Below are 22,047 nucleotides of genomic sequence, written 5' to 3' on the forward strand. Positions count from 1 at the left end.
TTTTTAGGCCTAACTTTTGACAAAAAGCTCATGTTCCGACCGCACATAAACAACCTAGAAAAGAAAGCCACCCAATCCCTGAATATACTCAGAGTATTGCCACGAAAATGCTGGGAGTCCGAACGGATGCGCCTATTGCATATCTATCGCTCAGTAGTGCGCTCTTCCTTAGACTATGGATGCATAGTACGTTGGTCTGTGAGGCCATCGTACCTTAAAAGGCTGGATCCAGTACAAAACCTTGGTTTGCGCCTCTCAACTGGGGCATACAGAACATCCCCCGTAAGTAGTCCACACGTAGAAGCAAATAAGCCGCCCTTCACCAGCAGGAGAACTATGCTTACCTGTGCATATGTACTGAAAGTAAGGTCGCTCCCTAAACATCTGTGTTACCCCATAGTTACTAAATGCCCATCTAGAACACTCTTTACCGACAAACCTCGAGCTGTCAGACCACTCCTCCTCCGCTGGGAAGAAAAATGCCAAGAGGCCGCCGCGGTGGCTCAGCGGTTATGGTGCTCGGCTGCTGTCCCAAAAGACGCGGGTTCGATCCCGGCCGCGGCGGCTAGAATTTCTTTGGAGGAGAAATTCTAGAGGCCCGTGTACTGTGCGATGTCAGTGCACGTTAAAGAACCCCAGGTGGTCGAAATTTCCGGAGCCCTCCACTACGGCGTCCCTCATAGCCTTAGTCGCTTTGGGACGTTAAACCCCATAAACTAAACTAAAAATGCCAAGAAATAAACATACTACAGTCGAACCCGGATATATCGAATTCGCAGGGGATCGGAAAATAGTTCAATATAGCGAAAATTCGATGTACAGATAGAGGCTAAAACTGCACTCCCAATCATAACAAATTGTGGCTTACCGTTTGGAACAGCTGCGAATCACATAGTATGGGCACACAAGGTGAAAGTACTTTATTTCGCAGAAAAGAAATCACTAATTTTGGGCTGCTTTTTCCTCTGGGAAACGAAGTTCAAAACACTGGTCTCGATCTTCTCGAGACTGTCCAGGTGCGAGAGCCCAGTGCCTTCCATTTCACCGCAACAGCGCCCTGAACGCTGACGCCAGTTCAGTGGCTGTGCATGGACACGTTTCTTCGACAACACAGTTGCCCTCGTCATCGCTGGAATCGGCGTCTTGAACGCCAGCTATTCTGGCCATAATATCCTCATCAGCGAGGTCGGCTACCACTTGAACTTCACTGTCAGCGTTAATAAAGTCCTCAACAGTCACTTCAGACGGAACGGCACCATGAAAATTGGACAAGTCGCGAAACTCGTCGTCCAAGCACTCATCGTCATCTAAATGTTCCGGACATTCATCTCCGGCCACTTCAAGGCCTGCCTTGCCAAAACAGTTGGCTACTGTGGCCTGCTTCACATCGCGCGTTGGAACACAGGCACACACAAGAAAAACACGCGAGGCGCAGATGGAGCGGTCCGAGCGAAGCCTATGTGAGCAGCAGTCAACCTGGCTTCGAAGGAACGACAGAGGGAAAAGAAAGAGCAGGGAGAAAGATCGGTGCTCTGGGCTTCGCTCGCTTTTTTTTTTTTTTTTTTTTTTTTTTTTTTTTTTCTGAGCTCTCTTCTCCCCAGACCCACGAGCAACCGTTTTCTCCCTCTTCCTTTCCCCAGGAAGCGTGGCTTGGAAACATCGCCGAGCATCTCCATGCAGTGCACGCTCTTCGCTGAGCTCCAATGATCTTGACCAAGCACAGGCCGGCAGGACAGGAAGAGCGGGAATGCTCGCGCCGGTGGGGCGCAAAAACTGGGAACAAAAAAAAAAAAAAAAAAAAAAAAAAGACCCTGCGCCTCCTGACTGACTGCGGAAATGTTCTCCGCTGAGGCGGCTGAGGACCAGACAGGAATGTCTTTGGGGAAAGCGCACTTTCCAGGGGCGCGACGCGGCACGGTGTTCGATATATCCAATGTCCGGCGAAAATGGAATTCGATGTACAACGCAACTGTCCTCTACTTTTACACAGTATTTTCAAGGGGGGGTAATCTGTGTGTTCGATATAGCCAATAATTCGAAGTATGCGGGTTCGATATATCCGGGTTCGGCTGTAGACGCTCTTTCCGATGTTGCCCAGAGACCCGATCCATCGCAGCCTTGGTACACGTTTCCTGATGTATGCGGTTTCGCACAGACACACATTCACGAAAGGCAAACCCCACAGGAATATGTACAGCAAAAGTTTTTTGCAGTAAGCGAAAAATACGATAATTACAGATTTGTACACAAATGGTTCCAAAACAGCACTCCATGTAGGGAGTGCGATAATATAAGGGAAGTGGGAGAAAGTAGTCAGGCTGCCTTAGTGCGCTTCAATTTTTACAGCATAATGCTTCACCATTGCTGTTGCTGGGGAACAACTATTAAAGAAAAACATAGAGAACAGTGTTATCTACACTGACTCCTTCAGCATAATCACAGCAATAAACCCCAGACATGCAGTTGAACACATAATAGGAAACATAATACATAATGTGATAAAAGCTGATACACAAGGACGCACAATTCTAGTCCCCGCAGGGAGACGTCTGCAGCATGCAGACGTTGGTGAGTGGCGACACCACGGGGTTAACCCGAGCATCCGCAGGGACATCCCCACAGGGGGATGATGGTGAACAATGCGTCACCACGGACCCGAGCATCCGCGCTTAGCCGTGCGTGGCATCGCCGTGTCCGGGGAAAAGGGGATCCTGGTGGTTGAGTCGATGCCGAGCGTTTGGACCCTTAAGGCCCCTCGGCGGAGGCAACACACCACTTTGGCCCCAGCTTCCTGTAGACGGCACCTCCGGCCTGACCCGACCGGGGGAAATCGGCAGTCGCCTTTTCCTGTTCTCCTCTCCATCTTTCACTTTCCTATCTCCTTTCTTACAACTCTCCTGTATCCTCCTCCCTTCTTGGTTTTTTCCTCTTTTTCCTGGCGGCGAGGGTTAACCGTGTGTGACCAACTACCCTGTGTTGAGTCATATTAGGTTATAGTTAAGGTGTACAGCTGGCGTGGGCAGGACTTTCTTTCAAGTTCCTGTCGCGTCCCCTTGTTGGACTCCATGGTGGGTGGCTGGCACCATGACCGAAAAACATCAATTTTTTATGGCTCCCCCCCTTTCCAAACCCGATCGCTCTCTTAAAAGAGTGCGGAACGAAGCATCAGACTTTTTCATGAAAAAGAAGCCCACTTTCACTAAGTTTCATGTTATACACAGTAACTGTGAACAAAAGCAAGCCCGAATCATATCCCCATTTCTTGTTACCAAATGCTTAACAGATACCTTAGGGCCTGGCTACAAGGTATCCAAAATGTCAAGCGGCGACCTACTCCTCGAACTCCGTGAGAGCATCCAATGCTCGAAACTCTCAAACATTGCTTCCATAGGGGACATCTCTGTCTCCGTGACTCCCCACCGATCTCTTAACACAGTTAAAGGCGTTATCTCAGAGGCTGACTTCATCCACCTAACAGAAACCGAAATGCTTGAAGGACTTTCTGATCAAAATGTAATTGACGTGCACAGAATCAAAATCCGCAAAGACAACAAAGAAATAGGCACCAAACACATGGTCCTCACGTTTAACACCAGCAGTTTGCCCGAAACAATCGATGTTGGATACCTGAAAATCACCGTCAGACACTACATACCCAATCCCCGCCGCTGTTTTAACTGTCAGAAGTTTGGCCACGGCTCACAGAGTTGCCGCGGCCGCAAAACCTGCGCGAAATGCGCTTCGAAGGACCACCCTTCTGAGGAATGCGACGCAGCCCTACGCTGCGCGAATTGTGAAGGAGATCACGCTGCATACTCCAGGGCGTGTCCGTCCTGGAAAAAGGAAAAAGAAATCATCACCATTAAGACCAAAGAAAACATTTCATTCAAAGAAGCGAGGAGGCGTTTTGCGCTTACCAACACATTCTCCTTCACAGCGAAACCTAACTTCGCTGATGTGGTGCGCGGGGGCGTAGCACCACACAGCGCTCCGGCACCTGCCGCGGCCACTTCCACCGCGCCTGTGGCAGTGCCATCCACGCCCCAGGCAGAGACAGCGAAAGCTGCTCTGCCAACTACAAGCCAGGGAGTGCCGGCCCACAAGTCAGCATCCCGCAGGACTTCCCCCCGTCGGGGGAGGCCTGACACCCACACACCCGCGGCTTCTTCGCGGTCGTCCAGCACCTCTTCCGAGGTGATGGACCAAACTCCCAGCCCGCCTGCTCTACAGCGGCGGAACAGCTCTCTTGAGCGAAAAAAAGGCAGGGCTACCATAACGGCCCCAGAACATAAGTAAACCTCTCGTTGCTCCTACCCCAAAACATTAACATGGCTTTTCTAGTTCAGTGGAACTGTAGAGGAATATTGAGAAATTACGATGACATAAAAAACATTTTAGGGTCAATGTCACCCGTAGCCTTATGTCTCCAGGAAACCAATTTAGGTCCGCAACATATGAACATCCTGAAGCATTATAAAACTTTTAGACGAGATCGTGAACAGGCAAATAGACTCTCTGGAGGCGTCGCGATTGTCGTGCAAAGCGGCGTCCCTGCTCGAGAAATCGCACTCAAAACGAAGCTTGAAGCTGTTGCGGTCAGTGTCGTCAGCCATAAAACAATTTCTCTCTGTTCTGTATATATTCCTCCACATTCTACATTAACACTCCACGATTTACAAGAACTTATCAATGAACTTCCAGAACCATATCTAGTAGTTGGGGACTTTAACGCTCACTCCCCTTTTTGGGGAAGCGAGCACTGTGACTCTAGGGGTCAAATAATCGAAGATTTTATCCTCACAAACAATGTATGTCTTTTAAATACAGGAAAAGCCACCTACTGCTCCCCTGCCTCGGGGAAAATGACCTTTTTAGATTTGTCTTTTAGCTCACCTTCTGTTTTTAATGATTTTAAATGGGATGTCATTGACAACCCATATGGCAGTGACCACCTCCCTATACTAATCACTTTAACATCCCCACCGGAAATAATCCCGACAAGGCCACGGCGCTGGAAGCTTCACCTCGCCGACTGGTCACTTTTTAGAGCAAAGGCAAATTTAGAAAATATACTTTTAGATAATCTCTCCATCGACCAGATAAATGAAAAGTTCACTAATTGTATCATAACTGCCGCACTCACAGCTATTCCACAATCGTCAGGAGTGGTGCAACGAAAACATAAAATATGGTGGACAAAAGAGTGCAAGGATGCAAAAAAACTACAAAACAGAGCTTGGGGTAAATTTCGCCGGTATCCTACACATGAAAATCTCGTTAATTTTAAGAAGGCAAGAGCCAAAGCTCGGTACGTCCGTCGGGGTGCCGAGAAAGCATCATGGCAGAGTTATGTTTCATCCATTAACAGTCAGATGACATCTAAAAAAATGTGGGAGCAGGTTCGCAAATTAAATGGAAACTTTTCACCCTTCACAATTCCTTTTTTAACAACACCCGGCACACAAACAAGCATAGAGGAACAGGCAGACATACTAGGGGAACATTTCGCTGCAGTTTCAAGTTCATCTCACTATACACAGTCTTTTTTAAAATACAAAAACACAGCTGAAAAACAGAGGCTCCCAACAAGTGGAGGCACAAATGAAAAATACAATTGTCTAATTACCCTCCAAGAAATCAATAAAGTACTATCTGCCGGCAAAAAAACTGCTCCAGGACCCGACGAAATACACTATGAAATGCTTGCGCATCTTTCCGAGCCAGCCGTGGACGCACTTTTGAGATTCTTTAACACAATATTCATGTCTGGGAAAATACCGGAAGCCTGGAAGAAAGCTATTATTGTACCGCTTCTTAAGCCTAGTAAACCCCCAACTTCTCCTAACAGTTATAGACCCATAGCCCTGACTAGTTGCCTCGCCAAATCCTTCGAGAGTGTCCTAAATATAAGACTAACCTTTGTTCTTCAATCCGGTGAACATCTTGATATCCATCAGTGTGGATTTAAAAAGGGATGCTGCACTACAGACCACCTAGTCCGCCTTGAAAATACTGTCAGAGAAGCTTTTATACACAAGCAACACTGTCTTAGCGTCTTTTTTGATTTAGAAAAAGCATATGATACTACCTGGAGGTTCGGGATCCTCCAGGACTTAGCTGAGCTTGGCATCCGTGGCAGAATACTGAACTCAATTAAAGACTTTTTGACTAACCGTTCATTTAATGTTCGTCTAGGCTCAACCCTATCAAGAGATTTTATTCAGGAAAACGGAGTGCCTCAAGGGTGTATTCTAAGCACAACTCTTTTTATTGTAAAAATGAATTCTCTTAACAAAATTATACCAAGGTCCATAACATATTCAGTCTATGTCGACGATCTTCAGATAGCGTGCACATCTTCCAATATATCTACATGTGAAAGACAAGTACAACTTACAATCAACAAACTGGCAACATGGGCAGACAAGAATGGTTTCCAGTTCTCACCACAGAAAACAGTAGCCTTACTTTTTTCACTCAAACGAGGCTTGCACACAGATCCCACATTACACCTAAACCAAACCACACTGCCTTTAAAAAAGGAACACAAATTTCTCGGCATCACCTTCGATAAAAAGCTTACTTTCCTGCCTCACATAAACGCACTAAAGAAGAAAGCGTCGCTATCACTGAACATACTTAAAGTCCTTTCACGCAAACACTGGGGTTCTGATCGGGTATGCCTTCTACAGATTTATCGCTCTGTAGTACGTTCCGTTTTAGATTATGGCTGCATAGTGTACGGATCAGCAAGGCCGTCGTACTTGAAGCGACTGGACCCTGTGCACAATATGGGTTTGCGTCTTTCAACTGGTGCTTACAGAACATCACCCATAAAAAGCCTTTACGTAGAAACCAATGAACCACCACTTGCAGACAGACGAACAATGCTCACATGCTCATACATTTTAAAGATCCGTTCCCAGCCTAAACACATCTGTTACCCACTCGTTACAAAGTGTCCATCTCGAATAATATTTACCAACAAACCTCTAGCAATCAGACCACTTCTTCTCCGCTTTGAAGAGAAATGCCAAGAACTAGACATAATGAACATATTACCTAATACTGCCCGCAAACCTGATCCACTCCCGCCTTGGTACTGCCTACCATCTGTGTGCGACTTCACATTAACACAATTTCGGAAAAAACATACACCACATGAACAGATATTACAAGAATATTTAGCACTCAAGGAAAAATACAGAGAATACGAAGCATTTTATACCGATGGATCAAAATCGGCGCACTACGTGGGAAGTGCTGTAGTTCAGAATTATTGGGAAAAAATAGTACGGCTACCTGAGTGTGCATCCATTTTCACCGCCGAGTGTTACGCAGTCTTACTGGCTGTAGAAAAAATAATGAATGAGAACATTCAGAACAGTATCATTTACACTGATTCTCTGAGCATACTAACCTCACTTCACCATAGCAATGCAGTGATGCCACTAATCGGGGATATCATACATAACATAACCAGCGCCACAATACAGGGACAAGACATAAAATTTTGCTGGGTTCCCAGCCACATTGGAATCGCTGGCAATGAGAAAGCAGATGAATGTGCTGGAAAAGCTCGCAACAAAGAAATAAAGAAAGTGAACATTCCCTACAAAGATGGCATGAAGTTAGTACAGTTTAAGCTCAGAGATAAATGGCAGTCTGAATGGAATATTGAAGGTAATAATAAGCTCCACTTAGTAAAACCATTTATAGAAGAATGGAAGTCATGCTCCCACCAAGAACGTTTCATCGAAGTTATTTTATGCCGCCTCCGTATTGGACACACACATCTCACACACAACTTCCTACTTACAAAAGAAGACAAACCTGTTTGTGAAAAGTGCGGAGATGAACTAACAGTAAACCACATATTATTCTCATGTACGGAACTTGAATCACTAAGAAAAAAACATTTTACTACCTTTTACAAAGAACACATTCCTTTTCATCCAGCATTGATTTTAGGCAAAGATGCACTTGTCAGTATACCGTGTGTTTTTAGCTTTTTAAGGGAAGCCAGTATTCTTCATCAACTCTAATCTACTCACCCTGTGCTTCGTTACATACAATTATACACCTCAGCCACCTTCTCAATCACGAGAAGGAGGCTGAGGTCTTTATCTGAGCTGTTGGGAGCCTCGAAATCCTTGCCGAGCCAAGGATGTCTGCGGAGGTAACCCAACCTTTAAAGGTTTCTGCTATCAGACATTTTTTTTTAATTCTTGTCTTTCATCAGCTACTTAGTAAAAATAACTTTTAGGCCCTTTACACCACCGTTTTTATCCACTTTGTTTTCAAACTCTGTTCAAACATATTTTTTTTCATACCTTGTTCTTGGCGCATGATAGCCTTAGCTGCTTATGCGCCAATAAAACCAACACAACACAACACGCACAATTCTAGAGGCCCGTGTACTGTGCGATGTCAGTGCACGTTAAAGAACCCCAGGTGGTCGAAATTTCCGGAGCCCTCCACTACGGCGTCTCTCATAGCCTTAGTCGCTTTGGGACGTTAAACACCATAAACCAAACCAAACCAATAAAGTTCTGCTGGGTTCCTAGTCACGTGGGAATCAGTGGGAACGAGAGCACTGACGCATGTGCCACACTTGGCCATAATGGTAAAGTGAAACAAGTAAACATACCGCATAAAGACTGCATGAAGTTTGTCCAAAATAAACTGAGAGCAAAATGGCAGGCTTCATGGGCCCGGTTAACAAGCTGCACTTTGTAAAGCCCGTCCTGGGTGAATGGAAGACTTGTAGGTACCAGGAACAATTTGTAAGTAATTCTATGTCGTCTCTGTTAATGGTTGTGTTAGTTCGGGGCGTGGGGAGCCCCGCATGCGAGGAACCTCTCAAGGCAGTTGCTGGGTGTAGACTGGGGGTTTATTACCGTAGAGGGAGAGGTGGAGAGAGAGAGAGAGCGAGTGTACAAGAAAGCACTTCCGCTGCTGTGGAATGCGTCAGTCGACGGGCTGTGGGGATCAGATGTCGTCGGGGGAGACAGACGCATGCCTGCTTTTGTGGGAGCGGCCGGCCCGCGCTTGTTTCTTGGAAGCGGGCGGCGAGTCTGCGCGGAGGAGGCAAGGGCTGTTGGCGCGGCCTGGCGTCGCTTGGTCGACGAACACGACATCCCTTCCTCCTTAGTTGTGGTCACCGTATCGGTCGGGCGGGCGCCGTTCACGCTGGGGTCGAAGCGCTTGCTGTTGCGTGGACCCATTGGGTTGGTCTCCGCAAGGTTGCGTCGCACGGTCGTCCAGACTGGCCGCCGGTTCTCCATGTTCGGAGGGGGGCGCTGTAGGCCGATCGAACACAGGCGAAGTTTCCGCTGGCAGCGGGATCACGTACGGAGCCGGCACAGTGTATTGTTCGCTTGCTGCTGGTCCGTTCGTCCGATGGTCTGGCGGCGGATCATCCGTCGGGTAGGCTGCTGCACCTGGCTTAATGTGATCCAGGTGCCGACGAACCGTTCCGTTTTTAGACTTGATTAGCCAAGATCGATGTCCGAGCCTCTTTAATACGGTTCCTTCAATCCAAGCAGGGCTTCCTGTGAAGTTGCGGATAAAGACCGGTTGTCCTACGTGCACTCCTCTCGGCGAATTAGCCACGCTGTGGTCAGAGGTCGCTTCCTCAGCAGGTCGTGGCTGAATGCGTGTGAGTGCCGTTGTGAGCTCGCGACCGAACATGAGTGCGGCTGGCGTTCTGCCCGTCGTCGCTGAAATCGTTGTGTGCTGCTTGAGCAGAAATCGAGCCAGTCTGCACGCGAATGTTCCAAACTGGTCCTTGGCCAAAGCCTGCTTCGTCTCGAAAACCATTCTTTCGGCTTGCCCATTAGTGGCTGGATGATAGGGCGCACTCGTAATGTGCGTCACCCCGTTCTTCTTTAGGAAATTTTCCATTTCCGTAGAAACAAAGGACGGGCCGTTGTCTGTTACCAGCCTTTCGGGAAGGCCGAACGTCGCGAACAGGTTTCGTAGTTCCTCGATCAAAGTCGATGACTGTATGTTTCGCATGCAGTGCACTTGGAGCCATTTGCTGTACGCGTCGACAACAATTAGCAGCATCCTTCCTTCCACGGGGCCCGCGAAGTCAGCGTGGATTATGTGCCATGGTGCTGTTGCGCGCTTGCAATCGGGAGGTGGTGCCTTGGGTGGCGCTCTTTGATGCTGGCAGCAAGCCGAACACCTTTTGACCAGGTTCTCGATGTCTTTGTCGACACCGGGCCACCAGAAATAGCTTCGAGCGCATGCCTTCATAGCAACTATGCCCCTGTGACCAGTGTGTGCCGCGCCGAGCACGTCTTTCCTTGCTTTCGCCGGAACGACCAGTCTGATACCTCTAAGAAGGCAACCCTCTTGTAGCGAAAGCTCAGGTCCAAGCTTAGTGAACGCCGAAAATTCCTGTTTGGGCAACCTGTGCAGCTCTCCAATAGCGACAGCTCTCACTACGCGGGATAGTAACGGGTCTTCCTGGGTCATTTCCGCGAATTGACGTGGGGACAATTCGAAGCTTGGCGTGGAAGCCAGCATGAGCACATCTCCAGGTGGGCATGGTTCATCTACCTGGGCGGGCAGTGGCAGCCTGCTGAGTGCGTCAGCATTTTGGTGCAGGCGTCCAGGCCTGTACACCAAATTGTAGTCATACGTGGCTAGCTTTAAACACCATCGGGTCATCCTAGGTGAGAGCACCTGAGGTAACTGCTTCTTTTCTCCCATGATGCCCAGGAGCGGTTGGTGATCCGTTAATACGGTCACGTGCCGGCCAGCGATATACTGGTGAAAGTGGCTCACGCCATAAACCACCGCGAGACCCTCCTTGTCCAGCTGGGAGTAGTTTTTCTCCGCGCTTCCCAAAGTTCGCGACGCGAAAGCAATGGGAGCCTCTCTGCCGGACGCATCTTTCTGAGCGAGAATTGCGCCGACGCCATATGGTGACGCATCCACGGACAGAAGGAGAGGCTTTGTCTCGTCATAATGCGCAAGCACTGTTGAAGATCGTATCAACCTCTTAAGCGCGTCGAACGCAGTCTGGTGCTTTTTCTCCCACGCCCAGGGCCTGTTCTTCTCAAGGAGCTTGTATAGATCTGCGGCAACCGTAGCTCTGTTCTTCAAAAACCGATCATAGAATGCTAGGAGCCCTAGGAAGGCCTGCAGAGAGGTCTTGTCAGTCGGTTTCGGCGCGTGAAGGACTGCCTGGACCTTTTCCTCGGTCGTGTGGACACCCTTAGCGTCAATCTTGTGTCCTAAGAACTCGACTGAGCTTATGCCGAAGCGGCATTTCTCTTGCTTGAGGCGCAACCCTTTCTCGCTTAGCCTCGACAGGACTTGGTCCAGACGTTGCGCATGCTCTGTAGTGTCTTTTCCACTGACAATGATATCGTCAAGGTAAACACTCACCCCTGGAATTCCTGCTAGTGTTGTCTCCATCATACGCTGGAAGATGGCAGGAGCAGCAGATATTCCGAAAGGCAGCCGGTTCACCCTGAACAATCCCTTGGTGGTGTTGACGGTGAGCAATGCGGCTGTCTCGTCGTCGACCTTGAGCTGTTGATAGGCCTGGTAGAGGTCAAGCGTTGAGAAGATGGTGCCACCCCGCAACTTTGCGAATACCTCCGCGGTTGTCGGTAGCGGGTACGCCGTCTTCTTGACCACTGCGTTTACCGTGCTCCTGTAGTCGCCGCAAACGCGAAATGTGCCGTCCCTTTTGCGCACCCACACTAAAGGTGTGGCCATCACGGCATGTTGCGTCGGCTCCAAGATGCCTTGCTTTTGCAGACGGTCGAGCTCTTCCTCCATTGGCTCTTGGTAGGCTAGAGGTACTGGACGTGCCTTACAGAACTTTGGCTTTGCGCCTTCTTCCAAGTCCAAATGAACCAAAGGTCCCACGTAGCCGTCGATGTCTTGTTTGAATACATCAGGATGGCGTGCGAGAACCTCCCGGAGCTTTTCACTTGGCTCAGCTACCTGGTTAATTCCCTGCACGCAGATGTGCAGCGCCGAAAACCAGTCACGTCCTAGCAAGTTGCAGCCAGTTCCTTTCATCACCAGCAGGGGTAGCACACATTCCTTTGATTTAAATCGCACACGAACTTGTGCTGATCCGAGGGTGCGAAGTTCCTCTCCCGACCAAGTGCGTAGGTCAAGGGGTTCTCTCGAAAGCTTCGGGGCGTTCGTTGGCCATGTTTGGTGGTAAACAGCCTCGCTGATCAGAGAACATGATGCACCCGTGTCGACTTCGAACGTTAGGTGCCTTCCCTCGACTTCAACGACAACAAGGTATTTGGGGCAGGGTTTTCGCCCACTTACTGCGTGAAGCTCGTAGCATGGATCGCTGTGCGTAGTGTCGTTGCTCGTGGACTGAGCGCTCACACTGTGCGTTCCTTGCCTGGTGTTAGACTTGTCTCCCTTGCTTTTCTTCTTCCGAGTGATGCAAGCGTTCTCGATGTGACCCTTCTTGGAACAAAAGCGGCATTGAGCTGTCCTGAACTTGCAGGTAGCAGCGTCGTGCAAGCCGTCACATCGGTAGCAACGCCGTTGCTGCGGTGCGTTCTTGCATTCCTTTGTGGGTTGAGAAGTCTTGTGCACTTCTGCGGAGCTCGTCGCTCCCTTGAGTCCTCGCTGCTGCCTTGACGCACTTTCTGATGACAGAGCTAGGTCCAAAGCACGTTGGAACGTCAAATCTTTCTCCGCGAACAGTCTCTGTTGCAGGTGCTCGTCGCGGATCCCGCACACAAACCTGTCGCGAAGCATGACGTCCTGGGGCAGCATGGTGGGGTTCGTTACGACGGCTGTATCGCTTTCTGTCGGAGGCGTCGATGTTGCAGACGTTGTCGTTAGCACCCCAAAGTTGCAATCGGCTGTCAAACCTCTGAGGGCTGCGACGTAGCTGCTGATCGACTCCTCCGGCAGCTGGTCACGTCGCTGAAAAACGTACCGGCTGTACAGCTCAGATGGTCTGGGATCGAAGTGCTTCTGGAGAAGTGTGACCAGATCTTCATAGCTGACTTCTCCAGGAGTCTTCGGTGCGACCAGCGCGCAGGCAGTCTCGAAGGTGTCGGCTCCGCTTAGCGTCAGGAGGAGCGCGCGCTTCTTTGCTTCGTTGGAGACGTCATTTGCCACGAAGTAGAAGGCGAGGCGCTGTATCCACGATGCCCAATTCTTGCCGTTAAAAGGCTCGATGCCACCGTGTAGTCCTCCAGTAGCCATCGGTGACACTTCGAACTGCGTGCGTTCTAGATCCTACTTCTCGTCGCCAGTGTTAATGGTTGTGTTAGTTCGGGGCGTGGGGAGCCCCGCATGCGAGGAACCTCTCAAGGCAGTTGCTGGGTGTAGACTGGGGGTTTATTACCGTAGAGGGAGAGGTGGAGAGAGAGAGAGAGCGAGTGTACAAGAAAGCACTTCCGCTGCTGTGGAATGCGTCAGTCGACGGGCTGTGGGGATCAGATGTCGTCGGGGGAGACAGACGCATGCCTGCTTTTGTGGGAGCGGCCGGCCCGCGCTTGTTTCTTGGAAGCGGGCGGCGAGTCTGCGCGGAGGAGGCAAGGGCTGTTGGCGCGGCCTGGCGTCGCTTGGTCGACGAACACGACAGTCTCCGCGTTGGACGTACACACATTAGACATAATTTCTTATTGACGAAATAAGACAGACCTCTTGGTGAACAATGTAGAGACTAGCTCACAATAAAGCATATTTTCTTCTTTTGTGCAGAACTCAAAAAACTAAGAAAGAAGCACTGTAGTAAGTTTTATAATGAATGCATTCCTTTACACCCAGCCCTGCTCTTAGGTGAGAGTGCCATTGTTAGCCTGTCTTGCCTTTTAAGCTTTTAAAGAAGCAGGTGTTCTTGAGAAACTAAATTTTGATTCACTGCACCGCTTTAGTATATGGTACACTTCAGCCATTTTCTCATTCCTGAGAAGAAGGCTGAGGTCTTTATTTGATTGGTTGGGAACCTCAGGAACCTTGCCTAGCCAAGGATGGCTGCTAAGGTTGCCCGGCCTTCTTTAAAGCTTTTTACTAGTAGCCATTTATAAAATTTCCTTCCTCTCACATTACTGGATAGAGCAAACTAACTTTTTAGACCCTCTACATCACTGTTTTTTCACATATCAGCAAAAATCTGCACAAAAGAATTCTTTACCTTGAGCTTGGCGCATGATAGCCTTAGCAGCTTATGCGCCATTAAACCCAACACATCACAACCTAATTACGATGGCCGCCACCCCCTCGTTAATACTATAGAACTCCTCTATGTGTCCAGCTATATCCTGAGTGATGAGGAATCCCAACTCCTAGTTCTCATCTGTCAGCTAATCTACAATAGCACAGTATGTGCCTGCCCCTTAGTGCTGTATAAGCCTCATCTGTCCTAACCTCGCTAAGCCCTATGACATCCCATTTAATACCTGCTGGTTCCTCAAACAGCACTGCTAGGCTAGCCTCACTAGATAAGGTTCTAGCGTTAAATGTTGCCAGGTGCAGTTTCCAATGATGGCCTGTCTGGAGCCAGAGATTCTTGCTGTGTCATAGGTCTGACCACGGCCATGTCAGTTGCTCTGCAGCTGCTGGGGACTGAGGGCCGAGGGCTAATCGGTTTGTTCATAGAAGGTTGTGGCCAAGTACTACACTAGGGTGGTCACATCCTGCTTTGGTGAGGGAGTGCGTTGTCGGTTCTGTTCACAGAGATCAGGCTGCACCTCAGGCCTGGTTATGCAATTCCATCGACATGCGGGTTTTTTTTTTTTTAATCCGGTGGAGATTTGCGTGGCACTGGGATTTGAACCCCGGTCCTCTTGCACGCAAGGTGGATGCTTTAACTCTATGCCATTGCTGCATTCGTGGCTGTGTTATATTCATGCAAATGTGGCAGTACTTCCACAGGACTTGGATGAAATCGAAAACTGGAGAACATAAACTGTGGTAATTAAAAAAATTATTAGCACATAATGGAACGATAAAAGCAGAATGGAAGCTATTTCAAAGTGTCTTTTTCTAACCTAACACTCTAACCAGGCAGCATCCTCAGAGCCATGCCATCACCAACAACTGATATATAGTAAAGACACTAATAAAGATTTTTGCTGGTCTGAGCAACGTTACTATAGAGGGTTTCTACTCTGCTATGATGAAACAAAAGAGAGGCTTCATGGTGAACTTGTGAATAACCGCTTTTGCCGGTAACACGTTTGAAGAAATGCAGTGTTGTGTTTTTCTACTTGCAAATAGTACTCCGAATTTTTTTTTCCTGTACAAAAATATAGTTATACCTGGATGTAATGAACTTTCATGCAGTGCATTTCTTGAAGCTTTAACAATTTTTCAGTTCCCCAACACCACCTCTATTGAAGCGCTTGTATTTGTGAACGTCATGCAATGAAGCCATTCTGGCAAATTCTGTTGTCATAATGAACTTGCTGCACTGAACATTAGTTAGTGCTGTGTTGCTCTAAAATTTGTCTGAACCACAAGAGAGATTTACATCAAACATTGATAAAGCACATACAGTGAGAAATTCAACAGTGAGTGCAGCAAGTGGATGCGGTTGGTATGAATGTGTCACTAAGAGGTGTGAAAGCAGACAGAAGTCTCCTTCCGCCATGGGAGAGGTCCTTACTGCCTTCATGTAGCTGTTTTTTGAAAGCTGCAAAATTAACTCTGGCTAAAAGTGCTGCTCTGTCTCCACCTCACACACTTTGCCAGCACTCTGCTACTACCATAGAGGCTACTGAGCAGAGGTCAAGCAGCCAAGACTGCGTTGTGCAGGCCTGCCAGCATCTGAAAGACATGCTAACATTTAAACTGTGTGCCACAAGTGGTTTATGCTCTGTGCCTGTGTGTTTGCATGATGCCAGGCACCAACCGAGCGCCAAGACACTGCAATGTCCAGCCGTTGCGTGCCAGTCATGCACAGCAGTCGGAAAGTTGGGTTTCATTTTCCGCAGCCTTATTAGTCAAACAACATTAGATTCAGCATATATATTTTGTTTGCGTTGGATGCTTTGCTGAGCAGTTCGATGGAGGCGAAATGCTAGAGGCACATGTGCTGGGCGATGTCCTCCACTTCGGACCCCTCCACTATGGCTTCAGTCATAGTTTGAGTCACATTGAGTCATTAAAGCTCATAAAACCAAACCAAACCTTTGCTGAGCATGCCAATCGATACTCCCAGTTCGTTAAAAGCTTGAATTGTGTGGATTGTCACCTGAAGCGAGCTGGTGCAAGCAGCACTAACTGTCTCAAAGTGAGCTGTCAGCACAGTAGTTTTTTCTTGACTCCGGGCACGCAGTGTCAAGGTACACGACTGCATTGCATGAAAAGAACCACAAAGCTGCGGGGCTACAGTAGCTCCCCTTATAGTAAGGTAGCTCGAACCAGCAAAAATCTTTACTATATCAGGGTCTTTATTATATCAGTTGTTGGTGATGGTATGGCTCTGAGGATGCTCTCTAGTGACTTGCTAAACACAAGGTGTTGGCTTATTAAAGAAACGCTTAGAAAAACCTTCCATCTTTCTTATTGGCCCTTTATGAGATATTTATTTTCAGTTGTCACATGTTTCTACTCTTTCGATTTCCCCTACATCTTGTGGGAGTACTGCATTTGCATGGATAAAATGCGGCTACAAATATAACGTGAGCCTGATTCCATGTGCAAGCCAAAGCTTTAGGTGAACATGGCATCATCTTCCGCAGCCTCAGTGTCATTTAAGAGGAAACACTCAAGAAATGCACATGACACAGTCAAGTGCGGCAAAACCGCCCGCACAGTGCTGCCTCGCCTTTGCTTCTTGCCGCCGCTTTCCCACACTTCGTGCTGTCATGCTGCGAACATTCACCCTTTCCTTTCTTTTCCTTTCCTTCCCTACTACTCACTGCACCTTTACTGGCTTTACTTTCTCAGCGACCTGCACTGCCTTCTTTCTGTGTTCATAGCCAGCTTTACTTTTTTCTGTGAGCGCTGCACGCTTTGCCTCACCACTCCAAGGCCTTTGAAAAGGTGGATTCTCCTCGTAGCTCTCACGCTTGGTGCTGAAGCAATCTCAAAGTGCCGTTTAATCATCTTCGGTATTCGTCGGCCTCGTGATGCTAGATTTCGCACATGTCGGGATGTTGTCATTCCGTGAGAAGCACGTTGCCATGGCCAGGCTCTCTTTACTGTAGCTGTTCTTTTGGGAAAAAGTTTTTACTATAGCTGAGAAAAAATGTATATACAGTCGTCTACGGAAAGTGAAATGAGACTGCAGTTTCACTTCACAGTATAAGAGTTTACTACAGCGGGGTTATGCTGTATTTCTAGCGTGGCTATGAATGTGGGCTGACATTTCTGCTGTTAACTATATACAGGGTGCTTCACCTAAGACTTTGCACAGTTTTTAAAAATAGCCTTTTTGAGTTAGAACTGCGCTTTTTCTGGCATAGCTCTGTGAGCGGTGTAGTACATCATAATACAGCGAAGACGTGCTAACTAGTAGGCTGACTGACTAATATTGAATAGTTAACTGTAACTATTACTGTTAGGCTCTTTAATTATTGAGAGGCGGGCAACCCATCGTAAGTAATATATATATGTTTTCAGAATTTTGAAAACGCGGTTACCCTCGTAGCTATGGCACAACAAATTTTGGCTACATCGTGCCAAAATACACGCACTTTCGTAAAGCTTGCAGGCAAAGCAACCTCTCCAGTGCACGTAACTGATCGACATAGTCAAATTTGTTGGGCCGCAGCGCATAGGTTAAGTGTTTTTGAAATTCTATAAACTGATATGGATGTTACTTATGGTGGGCTACACAAATCTCAATAATTATAGGAGCCTAACAATGATAGTTAAAAATTCAACTATTCAGTGTTAGTTACCCAGCCTGCTAGTCACCACTTTTTAGCTGTTTTCTGATGTACTACACCGCTCACAATGCTATGCCGAAAAAGCACTCTTCTAACTCGAAAAGCATATTTTTAGCGTGAAATCTGAGGTTAAACGCCCTGTATAGTCATCCTGTAGGCCATTTCAATCATACAAATAAAATTTCCTTAACTTTTTTTGTTGACATAAGTAAACACCGCAGGACATCTGCTGCTGTCATTCAGTGCGGTTATGACATTCAGCTGCTAAGCTACGAATTCAGTCCCCACACCCGTAGCAAGCAGCCAAATTTCAATGAGGGAAAAATGCCAAAATGCCTTTGTACTGATATTTTGCTTCAGTCTAAAAAATTTGTTTGGTCTAAACCAGTTTGGAGCCCTGTACTAAAGTATGCCTCATATCCAGCATTGTTGCTTTTTAGTGCAAAAATTTGTTAACGTCATGTGGACTGCAAGCCACAGTTGCAGGGAATGAATAAGCTGCAAGCAGACTGGGTGCAGCTTGTCTCTATAGCCTGTTCTACAAAATGCATTGGTTTAATGTAAAAGGAGACTCCCTTTGTTTTTTTAGGGTACTTTGAAATGGCAGTGTGTCAATGGCACTTGGACACTCAATACATCACCGTACCTTACAATGCCAAAATCATTTGTTGAATGGCTCGTGCAATGTTTGTTTGTGCCACCCACTTTTTGATAGCTTTTCTTAAGCTCCTGTTGTATTCATCATCATAATCATCTTTCTCATCTCCATTGGGTCTGGGAATTAATTCATACTGCCACACTTCGTCTGCGTGATCTCCACTTCATAGTTGCAGTTGCTGTAAGTATCATTCTAGTATAAGACTGTCAGCATTGCAAATATCAGTGCTTTAGCCCATTATTTTAGTGTGTGATGTCTGGTAAATCTATTTCCCTCTCTTGTTCTCAGTGTCAGAGATGGTGGCTGTAGTGCACATTCTACATTCATGGTGCATCTTCAACCAGTCACTAATTGGTTAAAGATGTGACTGGCTGGCTGATTTGCGGGGAACTGCAGCAAAAACGAGCTTTTGTGGATTCCATTATGGTCCCATTGTAGAATGAAGTGCATCTCTTCAGATGCCATACCCTTATGAAAATACCTAGCTCAGTTCATCTGTACCCGCGATATGCTATGAAAGTTGTTTCAACTTGTATACAGCTTTCAGCCTGCTTGGCACTGTGTTAATAGCTTAAATGCCATGCTCAACAAACACTGCCATCTTTTCTGTTGGAAATGTTGCAGGAGCTAGTCAAAGAAATGGTGGACTCTGACATTGCCTTGATGAAAAAGAACCCTTCTGCCTAAGATGTTTCGAGAGCTTACACCTGCCAATGCCTGATGCTGTTTATATGGACCTTTGGAAGGACATTCCCACAGAAGAATGAGATGATGGTGCAGTTCACACGCCTTCATGAAGGCACAGTCATTTTTATAAGCAAAGTGCTTTTCTTGCAGTTATTCAGAAAATTGAGCACCCCTGTATTGGTGCCAGTGTATTGATTGGGGCTACATAAAAGTAGTGCATGAGCACTTTTTTTTTTCATTCTTGTTTTACTTGTTACATGGGAGGGCATTATTTTTACTGTCATTGAAAACCAAGAATGGGTTCTGGTACCTGTGATGTTGGGAACAATTGAGTTTTCTTTGTGCCGAATTTTTATTGCATAATAAAAGAGCAATGAAAGAAAAAATGTGTATATGTGTATGCTTGACTTAAATTAAATTGTCATTTTTTGTTAGTTCCCATTTTAAATAATAGCCCGCAGAATTTATATCTTAGCACAATGCAATAGAACATCATGCATTTGACTGCATGCGCAGTGAGCTCTTGCAGTCGTGCTTGCTAGCATTTTGCATGTGTGCACAGGCTGTCCTCATCGACCTGAAGGGCTGCCCCAGTGGTTCGGTGGTTATGGTGCTCGGCTGCTGACCCAAAAAATGCAGGTTTGATCCCAGCTGCAGTGGTCGTGTTTTGATGGAGGTGAAATTCTAGAGGCCCATGTACTGTGTGATGCGCACGTTAGAACTCCAGGTAGTCGAAATTATCCGGAGCCCTCCACTACGGCATCATTGATAACCAGAATCTCTTTGGGACATTAACCCCGTAAACCATAACTGTAACCTCTACCTGAAAGAAGCATTGCCCCTGAAAAGCTAGGAATTTGCTCATTATAAGTTTTTTTTTTCCCCGTCTTCCTTTTTTTTTTCTTTTGTGACTGGGAAATGGCAGAAAGCCCAATGTGAAGGCTGCTTTTTAAGGTTCAATAGTAGTCAAGATGTGACCATAAAGCCTGCACAAATGGAATGTTATCCCACTCCATTTGTGCAGGCTTTAATTCTGACCTTGATATATAAGCAGAACGTAAAAGTACAACTACAAAAAAAAGGAAAAATTTAGACGGTCCTGCTCGCCTGCCGTGCTGAGTTAAATTGTACCAGTTTGATACGAGTTTTTTTTTTTTTTCGGGTAAAACTAGTGATGCATGAGTGCAGTAGCTATGGCTGACTGATACTTTCGAGTTGCTGACATGGTACGGCAAAGGCATCGACATCGTTAACTATGCTGTTGTTACTTTTATAGATTTCACTTATGCACTGTTAACAAGAAAACACCCAATGGGAGTAAATGGCTTGTCCTCTAGCGCACACCCAGAAAGGTTTTATTTACTCTATATAAATGGAGTATTTTATTTACTCCCCTTGCAAGGGAGGTTTTTAGGAGTACAAGGGAGTAAAACTTCTACCCACAGAAATGGAGCCCAAAAATTTGTGTGTTTATCCTCATTCAGGCTCATTCTTACAGCAGTGCCAGCGGCGGAAATGGACAGTAGCTGCAGGGGCTGCCGGCAACCCAACTTGCGAAACTCAGTGTCACGCGTTCTTTTCGCCGTCTGCATGCCCGGCGGAGGCGGCAAGAGTCATCTGCTTGTCGTCTGCTTTTGCTGCCCGAGCTCATTTGGTTGGCTATTATCGTAGATAAAGCGGTGTAACATTATCAATAGTTCAAAACAAAAGAAGTCGTGGAGTAGTTTTCACGGTCATGCACCACGCTATATTTGACTAAAAAGCAGAGCATAAGTTGAAAACGAAAACGGCCCTGGAGGTATTTTGGTATGGCAGAGTTTGATTTCATATTCACTTCCTTAAGGCTTACCTTTTCTATATGACTGAAGAAAAATGTAATCTCGTCAGCTCAGTCAAGAGCTCGGCGTTGAAACTATGTTCTATCACAGTTCCATGTTCATGTAACAAACCGCGAGAACCACTCTGAAAAAAAGCTGTGAGAATTAGGCCTAAGCGGGGGCTGTAACGGGGAAGGTCAGGTATGGTTAGAGCACTGGAGGCTTTACAAGAGCAGTTTAATTATATAGCTTACTGTAGCGGAAAGCGGTGACAAGCCTATTTTGTACCGTGGCAGGCGCCCGTGAAGGAGCAGAAGTGAACAGAAATCCAGCAACGATGGTAACCAATAGGGGTCGTCACTCGCGCCATTATCAGATGACTGACCAGAAGCAGGCGAAACGCTAGGTGACTGGGCAGATAGCGCAAAATGGTGTTTTTTTTTTACTCCATTGGGGATTTGGGCGCAATGAGACCAAGAAACTCCATTTAAAAATGGGAGTTTAAGGAAAATCCTTTTTGCCCATTACTGTGTGCAGGGAGTAAAATAGGTCATTTAGCACATTTTTACTCCATATTGATGGAGTAACTGTTTCTACACAGGAGTTTAAAGGGCGACGCCAACAATTTAAGCTCCCAATTGGGCTGATTCTTGTTTACAGCGTCATATACGAGACACCAATTGAATTAAGTTAACATACAATACATAATTTGTTCCCACGATGTGCCAACTCTTCTGCGGACCAAACACGATGCCGGCTTCGTCAGCAGCACTGACTAAATCATTCTCGTGATCCGCGGCCCGAGAAAGCGAGCGCAGGTAACAGTTCCCACAGTATCCGTGCAGGTCTCACTGCATTCTTCGCAATTTCTACGGCCACGAGCACAAAACCAAACGCCACCGTATTTCCAGCGCCGATATCACTAACACATGAAGGAATACGACGCCAAAGTATCTGTGACCGGCGCCGCAAAGCAGGCGACAGCACCCGAGGTAAGCGGTTGACAATGTTAAACATGGCACCATACTACAACGGT

General features: G+C 47.0%; 1 protein-coding gene across 2 annotated transcripts in view; it reads left to right on the forward strand.

The window, feature by feature from the left end:
- Nucleotides 1–19,574, forward strand: part of Gmd (GDP-mannose 4,6 dehydratase) — a 43,246-nt gene extending 23,672 nt beyond the window's left edge. For both annotated transcript variants that reach the window (XM_089579569.1, XM_089579570.1), the window contains one exon: nucleotides 19,132–19,574. In XM_089579569.1, coding sequence (XP_089435695.1) covers nucleotides 19,132–19,194 — 63 coding nt within the window. In that variant the 3' untranslated portion in view covers nucleotides 19,195–19,574. The remainder of the gene's footprint in view (nucleotides 1–19,131) is intronic.
- Nucleotides 19,575–22,047: the final 2,473 nt, after the last annotated feature.

The sequence above is a fragment of the Amblyomma mixtum genome, chromosome 3 (assembly GCF_055824585.1).
Source record: "Amblyomma mixtum isolate Tamu chromosome 3, ASM5582458v1, whole genome shotgun sequence".
NCBI classification, from domain to species: domain Eukaryota; kingdom Metazoa; phylum Arthropoda; class Arachnida; order Ixodida; family Ixodidae; genus Amblyomma; species Amblyomma mixtum.